The 11,946-nt window shown below is 37.0% G+C and overlaps 1 protein-coding gene across 1 annotated transcript in view; it reads right to left on the bottom strand.

Annotated features, from left to right (window-relative positions):
* RAB6A (RAB6A, member RAS oncogene family) overlaps window positions 1-11,946 on the bottom strand; it is an 88,666-nt gene that overhangs the window by 26,920 nt on the left and 49,800 nt on the right. Inside the window, exons 3-5 of the mRNA XM_007940954.2 lie at window positions 7,798-7,851; window positions 6,388-6,493; window positions 4,316-4,427 (exon numbers count right to left, since the gene is read on the bottom strand). Of these exons, the coding sequence (XP_007939145.1) occupies window positions 4,316-4,427; window positions 6,388-6,493; window positions 7,798-7,851 (272 nt within the window). The remainder of the gene's footprint in view (window positions 1-4,315; window positions 4,428-6,387; window positions 6,494-7,797; window positions 7,852-11,946) is intronic.

Here is an 11,946-nt window from a genome sequence, read left to right as displayed (position 1 = left end):
CTATTCATAAGGTTTTCCCTGGCCAATTCTTTGAGAAGTGGACGGCCTCCTCCTTCTTCCTAGTCTTTCTCGGTCTGTAAGCTGGGCTGATACCTGTGCACCATGTGCATCCCGCTGGGTTTCAAACACCAGTGGCTCAGCCTCAAAACTCACATCAACACGTCACCATGGCAGGACAAACTGACAGACAAAGTTTGTCTCCCTGTTGGAAACCTCTCGTACCACCCTTCCCTGGGTCTCTGTGGCTGACTTCTCCTCTGTCCGGATTCCTGGGCTTTTTAATCCCCTTTCTCCCGCTCTCCCACCCTGATGTTTTGGGCATGACTGAGTTCCCGCTCCTCACCTGGATCCCTGTGGGTGACTGCTCCTCCATCCGGGTTCCTGGCTTTTAATCCCCTTTCTACTGCTCTCCCACCCTGCTGCTTTGGGTGTGCCTGATTTCCCTCTCCTCACCTGGATCCCTGCAGGGACTGCTTCTCTGTCAGGGTTCCTGGCTTTTAATCCCCTTTTTCCTGCTCTCCTGCACTGCTGCTTTGGGCATGCCTGAGTTCCTCTCCTCACCTGGATCCCTGCGGCTGTTTTTGTGTATCTGTCCTTAATTATGTTGAGGAATTTACCTTCTTCTATTCCTATTTTGCTTAATATTTTTAATTAGGAATGGGTATTGGATTTTGTCAAATGCCTTTCTGCCTCAATTAAGATGATCATGTGACTTTTGTTTTATTTATATGGTGGACTATGTTGTTTTTCTAACTTTGAACCATCCTTGCATACTTGGTATGAATCCCACTATGTCATAAGGTATTATTATTTTTTATTATGTTGTTAGATTCTATTGGCTAGGATTAGGTTGAGAATTTTACATCTATCTTTATGAGGCATATTGGTCTAGAATTTTCTTTTATAGTGGCGCCTTTGCCTGGTTTTGGTAACAGGTTACACTTGCTTCGTAGAATGAATTTGGGTGTCTTCCATCCTTTTCTACATTCTGGAATAGTTTGAGAGGAACTGGTATCAGCTCTTCTCTGAATGGCTGACAGAATTCACCAGTGAAGCTGTCTGGGCAAGGCTTTATTTGTTGTTGTTGGGAGTTTTTTTTAATACCCTGTTGAATTCCTTCTTGTGTGATGAGTCTGTTCAAATTTCTACCTCAGATTGTGTTAATTTGGGAAGGATGTATGCTTCTAGAAATTAGTCTATTTCTTCTAGATTTTCAAATTTTTTGCAGTACAGTTCTTTATAGTATTCTGTTGTAATTTTTATTTCAGTTGTTTCTGTTGTGATGTCATCCATTTAACTCTTATTCTTATGATTTGCATCTTCTCCTTTTCCTTTGTTAAATCTGCCAGTGGTGTGTTAATTTTATTAATCCTTTTGAAGAACCAACTTCTAGTCTTGCTGATTCTTTCTACTGTTATACTATTTCATCTCTAATCTTTTTATTGTTTTCTTTCTTCTGGTTATCATGCGCTTTTATTTGCTGCTCTTTTCCCAACTCTTGGAGTTATAAAATTAAGGTGTTGGTTTTGGCCCTTTCTTGTTTCTTGTTTTATGATGTGTTTATTTTTTATTGAGCAAAGCACTGCTTTTGTTATGTCACAAAAGTATTGTAGGTTTTACTCTTTCATTTATTTTTTATTTTTTTAATTCCTTTTTGATTCTAGGAATTTGTTTCAATTTTCATTTCTTCTATTATCCAGTGGTTTTTAAGCAAAAGTAATAAAATTTTAAAAAGAATTATCCTTACCAGCAAGCAATGAAAGTCCTCCATAATCCTACCCCTTTCCAAAGAGAAATAAAGTAAGTTTCATTTATTCTTATCTAGATTTGTAAATAAATATGCAAAAAAAAAAAAGCCAAACTCACTGCCATCAAATTGGATCCAACTCATAGTGACCCCTCCCTTGGGGTTCTGAGGCAGTATCACTACAGAAATAGATTGCCCAGTATCTACCTTTTTTTTAAAAAAAAAAAAACCAGAAAGGAAATCATGGTATATACACTCATCAAGTACTTAGCTTCATGTGTTAGTCATCAACAAATCACTCTTGTTCTTCTTAGTGACTTCAAAGTACTTCATTCATAAATTAAGTGTTTAAATATTCTAATATGCTACTTATGGGCATTTAGATTCATTTTATTCTTTTAGCATTATTTAGTAATAATGTTGTAACAAACATTCTTGTATATTCATCTTTTTACACTTCTGTGGGTAGTGTGCAATAAATTATTGGAACAGTACTAAGACAGTGAACACTTAAAATTTTGATATTGTCAAAAACCCCAAAAATTGTGTTAATTACATTTTCAGTGTAGGAGAGTTTTTGTTTATCCCAACTCTTGATGATATTGTGTATTATCAATCCTCTAAATCTTAGTTAATCTAATAGTGGATAAGATCTTGTATTTATGTATTTAAACTTAACCATTTTTTTGCTTTTATAGTTTCAAGGTTTCATGACATGCTTACAAAAAGCTATTCACTATCAAAGCTTCTTTTAATGCTTTTATGGTTTGTTTTTTAACATTTAAAAACTTCATGCATTTGAAAATTATTTCAGTGACATGATCAAGGCTCAAATCTTTTTAAATGTTAATAGCCAAGGACTGATAGTCTAGCAAAAATTACTATGAAAAATGTTAATCCAAAGCAATGAACAAATATTAAAATAAAGAAAAATTATTGTAAATATGATTTATGTAAGTATCTAGCATTTGTATACTTAATTGAAATATTAGTCAATGAAGGAATAGTTAATAGGCCCTTCTTTGGTCACTATGAAGGAGGTCTGGTGGCACAGCGCTTAAGGAATTTGCCTGCTAACCAGAAGGTTAGCAGGTCAAACCCAGCAGTCACTCCATGGAAGGAAGACAGGGCAATTTACATCCATAAGGATTTACTGCCTCGGAAATCCAATGGGGGGTCTCTATGAATCAGAATACTCAATGGCAGTGGGTTTTTGGTTATGTCACTATCAATTAGAATCAACTTGATGGCAGTGGGTGGTATGGGTAGATGACTCTAGCTACTAAAAGGGAAAGATTTAGATGTACAATTTTTCTATTTAAAAAAGGAACATAAGGAATCTGTACTATAATGAATAAATATATCACTATGACCATCAAATTCTCACATTGGCAATAAATAAAATGAGAATTTTTATTATGGCAATTTATATCCAAAAGAGATTCTCATAAAGCAATGTATATCCAAAGAAGATTCTGATAAAGCAAAGATAGGGTAATCCTTTGAATTTACTCTTAAATTAATGAAGACTTTTTTGTAACTACCAATTCCAATTGAGGCACCACCAGAAGAAAAGGGCTTAATATCTTTACAAACCTTTAAATACAATGGATTTTTTTGGCAACATTTTAATTTAACAGCACAAGTTGATTACCTGAATCTCAATATCCAACTCATGAATAAACAAATAATAGTAAAAGTGCCTGCTAGTAAGCAGAATTGTCAAGACTATTTAAAGCAGAAAAAAAAATAACAGCTAATATCCAATAGATCACTCAAGAACACTTTTGAAAGCAGATACTCAAATCATGGGTTCTACAGTGAATGTTAATACATTTTACACCCTGTGACTTGAATATCGGTTTCTAATTTGACTAAGGTATCACAATCAAGCTATTCAGTCCAACTACAGAGTTTGGCTCAACAATACGAGGAAAAAAAAAAACCCACTTGACTGAATTATAATGAATACTTACAAGAAGACTACCAAGAAAAGACTGTACATTTACACATTATAAAGAATTTTTAAAGATAAGATTTTTTTTGTAAGATGTTTTGCTCTTTAATTAAAAAATACTGCTCATGCTTATAAATCTCCCAAAACATAAAATATCTATCAGCTTCTTGTATAAACAATCTTGCACTAAAGTTGCTTACAAATGGGTTTATACAAAATAAAACTCATTTTCCTTTTAGGACTAGGTTTAATATTTATATTTGAGATTTTCTTGCTGAAGGAAAAAAAAAAAAAAAACAAATTCACTGCCACTGAGTCAATTCGACTTGGAGCAATCCCTTCTTGGGTTTCCAAGGTGGTATCTCTACAGAAGTATACTGCCCAATCTTCCTTCCAAGGAGTGGCTGGTGGGTTTGAACTGCCAGCCTTCTGGTTAGCAATCAAATGCCTTAGGCACTATGCCACCAGAGCTCCTCACTGAACAAAAAGGGGGAGTGTAAATTTAAGGATTAAATATGTTTCCATTCAAAATAATTCTTCAGTGATAAAAAAAAATAACAGGCTGCTTAATATAGAAATCAATCATTTCATACATACAAATCACTCCATACCTCTTGTCAGCAAGATCTGTTTTATTTCCTACTAGCATGATGATAACATCACTTCCTCTTTCTGTTCTGACATCATCAATCCATTTTGTAGTTTGCTGGAATGAGTTAACATCTGGTATAGAAGGGTGGACAGAGAGATTAGTGCTATTGCAAATGCCTCCCCAAGTGATGGAGTCAACAGCCAAAAGACAGCCCTGGAAGCTGGAAGGGGGCTGGCACATTAGAACCCCACTTTTAATGTGCCTGCAACGTTAACTCCATTTTATCTGATTTTAACTGTCAGTGATCTAAATAATAGCAAGAAAAAAAATTCTCAAGGTTCTTTTTATAGCAGTTTTTAAAGTTTTAGATATGACCAAATGAATGCAACATAATATATATTTGAAAAAAAATTATTTTAAAACATAAGGACAGCTCTGGCAGATAATATGGTGTCACATTGCCAAAATGCTTATTTGATCACTTACACATACCAAACATGACAAAGAAAGCATCTCCAAAAGTATGTCAGCCAATAAGTCCCAACATATCCAGAAATTTTGTAAAGACTTTAAATAGCTGTTCAATACCACTGTTTGCACTGCTTACTTAGTTTGTGATCACTTTAACTTGAAGTTCATTAGTTTAATGCATCACAATCACCTGCAACAAAATCCATCTTTTTTAATGTTGGATTCTGAATACTTCAACACTTTTTACAGGTGCTAAAGAAAACAATTTGCTAATATTATTTTAACCATATTTGCATAATTTTAAAGAAAAGTACCCCAGGTTTCACTTGCTTTAGATAAAGTAAGCACAAACATTTTAAAGCTGCAAAAGGTGTCAATGCACAATAATGAACATATATGTATTTTTTAAACAAGCAGCACCCTAAAGTGAAGCTGCAAGAAAAGATTGCATATAGCCCCTATCTAGAAAAAAGCGTTTCTGAATGACAAACTTCTAAATCTGCCATGGCAATTATTGTTAAGTAGGTATAACTTCTGATTGAGCAGTTATACAAAAATGTATAGTGATCATATCAGTAGCTCAAATCAACAGTTTCTTTATTTTTAAAATCCTGAAAGCTGTACTATCCTGGTTTTCCTATAAATTATGGAGTACTATATATGAGGATAATGCTTAATATTACATAGTGTATGCCATAAGCCTATTTACAGGTAATTTCAATCACACAGCATTTTACTGTCGGTCACCAAGGCTCCATGGAAAATTTAGTCACTTTAAATACCAAAGGCATTATTCAGTCTTCAAGAAAAGAAAAAGAAAAATCATTACTTACACGGTCTCTCATTTTTTATTTTTTCAAGGTGAGAAATGAAAGCATAATTTCTTAGCAGAAAAGTAAATCAGTCTTATTCACAGAATCCAGATATAATTCAAATGAAAATGATTAACAGACAACTATACATTATCTTTTCTGTCTTCCTCTATAGGGAGAGGATAGCAAGAAGGGGAAAGCAGAGAAAAGTTGGCTAGTGGAAGCTTTTAATGCCTCAAGAGAGGCCTTGGAGGATCTGGGAAACTTGGCAAGAGGCTTAAAAACAGGTTGTTTTATTTAAAAAAATCTGAGATCAAGTTAAATGAAAAAAAGGAGACATTCCTCCTACTATAATCAAGGTACAGCTTGTGATAACAAGATACTAAAAAGCCTCAAGGAGGATTCATAATTGGACTTGAAGGAAAATTTCTGGGAGAAAATAATCTAACAGTAGAAATATAGCATATTGGCACAAATACCAAAGTAAGTATTTCTGACCTGGCTGGTCTGTGATAAGATTTGCTATGATAAAACTCATTTTTACATGCCAGTATAGAAAACAAGCACAAGACAAGAACATGCATGCAGCTAAGCTAAAGGTTAAGAAGATCAAAAATGCATAATTCCCCCCACTCACTTGTGATATCATAAACAACAACTGCCACAGTGGAGTCACGAATGTAGCTAGGAATCAAGCTCCTGAATCGCTCTTGACCTGCTGTGTCCCATAATTGCAATCGTACCTAACAACAAAATCAGTCAAACAAGCAAGAAAAATAAGAGAGGTCAACCGTTGCAAAATACCTACTTGTGATATCGTAAACTACTACTGCTGCAGCAGAGTCACGGATGTAACTGGGAATGAGGCTACGGAAACGTTCCTGACCCGCAGTATCCCACAGCTGCAGCCTGATCTGTGGGATGGGAAAAAATAAATAAAAAAAAAAAAAAAAACCAAATACTAGAAAGAAAAAAGAAACCATGTTTTTAAAAAGAGAAGAGGAAGGGGGTGGGGAGTAGAAGGAGATTCATGCAATTGGCTGAAGAGGTGTAAGAAATGAAAATAACACAAAACTTTTCTTTTCCAAAAGAAATCTAAAAATTTTGCTTGCTTGGTAGGTACATGACTAAAAAATAGTACTGGGAAAGATTTCACAGCATCAAAAATATAGCCTCCATTTTTTCCTTCCTATAACCTCTCTTTAAATCTCTATGCCTTTTGGATGGCAAAAATAGACTCTGTTGATGTTCAAATTGTGAGAATAAGAGAAAAATGAAAGTAAATGTCAACTGAGCAGACAGGCTATCAGAGTAAAGGAACTAATGCTTCTCTGAAAGCCTTTCTAAAGCTAAAATGTATCCCCTTCCTACTAGGTCAAGAACACTTTGAAATTGGGTCTCTGGCTATTTTCTTATGTCCCCACATACATAGCTTTCTCCCCAGAACATTTTATACCTATTGCCATCAAATCGATTATGACTCACAGCAACCCTCTATGTATGGAACATTCTATAACCTCACAAAAAAGAAAAATATCTTTTTATAACTCTACATGAAGTAATTCCTTACTTTCTCATATTTATGTTAGGAGGAAAAAAGCCTGAAAACAAGTTACCAAGTTCTCTTACTATAAAGTAGTTTTCAAGCTTTCAAATTTAAAAAAATGGATGCCATATAGTAAAACATAAAAGAAAACATCCAAAAGAACAAAACTCACACATTTATGAGACAAGACAATGTTTCTTGGGTACAGGTCCTAAGATACTATGTGTAATTTTCAATGCACAGTAGACTAGTCATTTCTCAAAGGACAGGACAAAAATTACATTATATTTAAGGAGAACATTCCAAAGGATGGAAGACAAAAATCAAACAAATAGAAGATACTTCTTTCCACTCATAGTCTCTATTAGTACACATTGTATTCTGGCAAAGAAAGTCTTACACAGTTCACAAATTGTATTAGATATTCAAGAGAAATCTTCCTGAAGAGTTGCATTAGAAAGGTCTTTAGCAGCTCTACTTTCTTCAGGGAAAATCTCTTTTCATTATCTGTTTACTCTATGTATTATCACTTTTCCAAATCAAGAAGACAAAATTTGTTTGGTAACTTTGCTAAGTACTTCTTGTGATGATAACCACCGATTAAAGCTGTGATCAGTTTTTGACCCTGAGTGCTGTAGAAAATTGCACACTAAAAAAAAAAAAACTACTCACTGTTCGATCTTCCAAGTACATTGTTTTTGATAAAAAGTCAATGCCAATTGTTGCCTGCAAAAGAAAAAAAACAAAGACGGTAAGAAATATATATACTATTTTAATGGCAGTCAGTTTAGGGTTCAAATGGGAATTAAGGATGAAGAAACACATAAACGCATCAAAAACCAAGTAAGAAAGAACATTTTCAGTGACAACAGTTTCTACTTATTAAACATGTACTGTGTATTAGGGATTGCTTTAAACCCTGTCTAATCCTATGTTATTAGGAGGGATTAGTTCCTGGAGAAAGGACCTCTGGTGGCCTAGTGTCTAAGGCTTTTGCCTGCTAATCAGAAAGGTTGTCGGTTCAAACCCATCAGCCGTTCTGGAAGGAAAATGGGTCAGTCTACTTCCATAATGATTTGCCACCTTGGAAACCCAATGGGGGTCACTAGGAGTCAGGATTGACTTGATGGCAGTGAGTTTTTTTTTAGTCCCTGAAGAAAGACACCATGATTGGTAAAGCAGAGCATCATAACAAAAAAGACTGACACATGGGCTACAACAATGGGCTTAAACATACCAAGGATGTTAAGGATGGTGCAGGACTGGGCATTGTTTTGTTCTGTCGTACACAGGGTTGGAATTGACTCAATGGCATGTAAAAATGGCAGCAGATGTTGGTAAAAATGTGAATGTCTGCATTTACAAAAGATGCATGTAAAAATGGAGCTGTTGTCTGATATCCTTCTAACGTCACAAGGTGGGAAGAGGATCATTATCAACATCAACAGCCCAAGGCTGATTCCTATGAGGTGAAGGTCAGACATACCTCCTCTCTCCAACCTTTTCACCAATTCTGACACAGCTATCCCTCTTACAGTGCTCTCTATTTCTCAGCTGGCTTCAATATTTCATTGCAATGGCTACCCAGAACTCATAGACCATACTCACTGTTATGGGGTTTATCAGGGAAGTAACAGATTAAATCAGGATGAGGAAAGACTCAGAATTCAGTTCTTTAATAATCAGGACAGACTCTTCTCACCTATGCTGCAGGCAGGCCTCTCGCTTGTCCTCAGGCCCCCCAAGGGGCCTCTTGGGGCAGCCTGGCCTCTTCCCTGCTTGGGCAAATGTTACAAAGCTCTTTTAGCTCTGCTGATAAGTGTCCAGAGCTCTTCATCTGCTGGTAAGTGCTGGAGGCATCCTACTCCACCAGTAAGCCTTGGCCCAAAGGCACTCAGCTGGAGCTATATCAGCAAGCCTAGCTCTACCGCTAGGCCTGGAGGCACCCACTTCACCAGCAAGCCTCCTGCCCAAAGGCAATCAAGTTCTCTCACTCTGTGGGCCACCACGCTGTCTAGGCCAGTCTCCTAGGTCTGCTGCCTCTGGTGCCACCACTTCTTACCCATTTCTCCAGTATCACAGGTCTTTCTGTCTCACGGATCTAGGTTCCCAGAGCAGGGACCCCAAGTCCAAAGGACACACTCCACTCCTGGCTCTTCTTTCTTCATGGTCGTGAGGTCCCCTTTCTGCTCTGGAATTGGCCCTCTTTTAAACCTGGGAAGATGGCAAAACTGACCAATCCCCTTAAGGTACCACACAACTTATTTACAGGGTTTTACCCTGCCATGTATCTTATTTACATTATTAGCAAGCTATCAGTGATGGTTAGGGTTGTGTGTCAACATGGCTGGCCATGATTCTCAGTGGTTTGGCAGTTATGATTAATTCATCCCCCATGATGAGACCTGATATAAAGTAATCACCTCCATAATGAGATCTGCTATGAGCAGCCAGTCAGTTCAAAGGCAGTTTCCTCAGAGGGATGGCCTACTTCTAACATATATGGACTTCTTGGTAAAGCTGTCTCACTTTTTGCTTGATCTGGATCCTGAACCTGGCTCATCATCATCTGACCTCTGATTCCTTGGGCTTGAACCAGTGGCCTAGTGCTTGCTAATCTTGGTATCTGTTAACCTCTGCAGACTATGAGCCCGCAGCCTGCCATCTTACCCAGTGATCTTGGGTTCATCAAGCCCTGAAGCTATGTGAGTGAGTAGAAGCTTCCAGCTTTACATCTGACCCATGGAGTTGGACCTTGCCAGCTTCTACAACCCCATGAGCCAATTCCTTGACATAAATCAATCTCTCTATGTATATATACAGGAGCTCTGGTGGCATAGTGCCTAAGGCATTTGACTGCTAACCAGAAGGCTAGCAATTCAAACCCACCAGCCACTCCTTGGAAGGAAGACTGGGCAATCTACTTCTGTAGACATACCGCCTCAGAAACCCAAGGAGTCACTATGAGTCAAATCGATTAGATAGAAGTGAGTTTGAGTTATTTATACATACATACACATATACATACACATACACACACACACACATGCACACAAGCTTCACTGGTTTTGCTTCTCTAGAAAACCCAGCCTAAGACACTATCCAATCCCCTTTGTGGGCAACAAACACCTTATCTACATAATCCTATCCAATCAGTTAGTGGGAATCACAAAGAATCACTAGAAGGGCCATATTAAATAATATACCATGATGTACAGCATCCAAGAACAAAAACAATAGTTCTTATATATCTCTGCAAAGTAGTCATTATTATTCCTGTTTTTACAAGAATATTTCAGAGAGGTTAAGGAACATGCCTAACATCACACAGCTTCTGTGGTGGAGTTAAGACTGACTATAAAATTCAACCCTCTCCAATACACAGATTTTAACAAGATTATCTTTTTAAATCATTTGTTTTTCGTTATTGTTTTTGAGAACATATACAGCAGAACATACATCAATTTAAGAATTTCTATATGCATAATTCAGTGACACTGATTACATTCTTCTAGTTGTGTAACCATTCTCACCTTCCATTTCTGAGTTGTTACTCTCCCATTAACATAAACTCACTGGTGCCTAAGTGTCCCATCCAATCTTTTGAGTTGCTGTTGTCAATTTGATCCCATATAGATAGATCTTGAAAGGGCACATGATCAAAGCAGACATTCTTTACTAGTTAAGTTAAACCACTGTTTGGTTTTAAGAAGACTTCAGGGGATAGTTTTGATTTAAGGTTTAAAGTTATCTCAGGGCAATAGTTAAGAGCTTCATCCAAGCTCCAGAAAAGTTGGACTCTATGAGAATTTATAATTCTATTCTGCATCTTCCCCCTTTTGATCAGAATTCTGCTATGGAATCTTTTGATAAAAATTTTCATTAATGGTAGTCAGGTACCATCTGGTTCTTCTGGTCTTATGGCAAAGGAGGAAGTCATTCATGGAGGCAATTAGCCACACATTCCATTTCTCCTATTCCTGACTCTCCTTCCTCCTCTGTTGCTCCTGGCCTATAAACATCAACTGTTGTGTCCTGGATAACCACTTATAAGCTCTTAAGACCCCAGTTATTTGCAATGAACTAGGAGGTAGAACAGCAGCACTAAATGCATTAGGCCACTAATTAACTGGGCTGTCCCATGAAACCATAATCCTTAATGTCCCATGAAACCATAACTCTTAATCTCCAAACCAAGGAAGCACATCCCTTGAGGTTGTACATATCTATCATCCAACTTCTGCCAATTCAAATTTTGACAGGTATACAATTTACTGATAACAATCACAATAATCAGCTGTACAAGTCTACAATTATCAATGTGATTGTTTGATCACCATAAACTAAAAAGCCAGTACTCCATAAGCAGTACCCCTTTTTCCTCTCCCTCCCACCCCCAGTAACCACTAACAAACACTGGTCTCTATGCATTTGCCTGTTACTTTTACATAGCATAATGTCTTCAAGCTCCATCCACATTGTAGCATGTATAAAGAGTTCATTTCTCTTACTGGCTGAGAAATATTCCATTGTATGTATATATCACACTGATATATTTATGCAGTGTAGTAAATTACTTAGTATGGCTTTTCTACCCATAAGTCATTGTAAACTCAGTGGTGGAATGAGCAACTGAGGAGCTCGATTGTAAATGTTATCCACGTGGAGTATTTCTGTTGGGTGTGGCACAATACAATGTTCTGGGAGGTGCCCACTTTCTCTCAGGTGCTTAGAGTTCTGATGCTATGATTGGCTAGTTTGACCACCCTGCCAGACTCAAAAGGAGGCCTCCTAGAGGCAGAACTCTCTCTGACCGCTGGT

The sequence above is a fragment of the Orycteropus afer genome, unplaced genomic scaffold, assembly GCF_000298275.1.
Source record: "Orycteropus afer afer isolate SDZICR_OR568_19922 unplaced genomic scaffold, OryAfe1.0 scaffold00074, whole genome shotgun sequence".
Taxonomy (NCBI): Eukaryota; Metazoa; Chordata; class Mammalia; order Tubulidentata; family Orycteropodidae; genus Orycteropus; species Orycteropus afer.
This window is presented reverse-complemented; position numbering and strand designations above follow the sequence as displayed.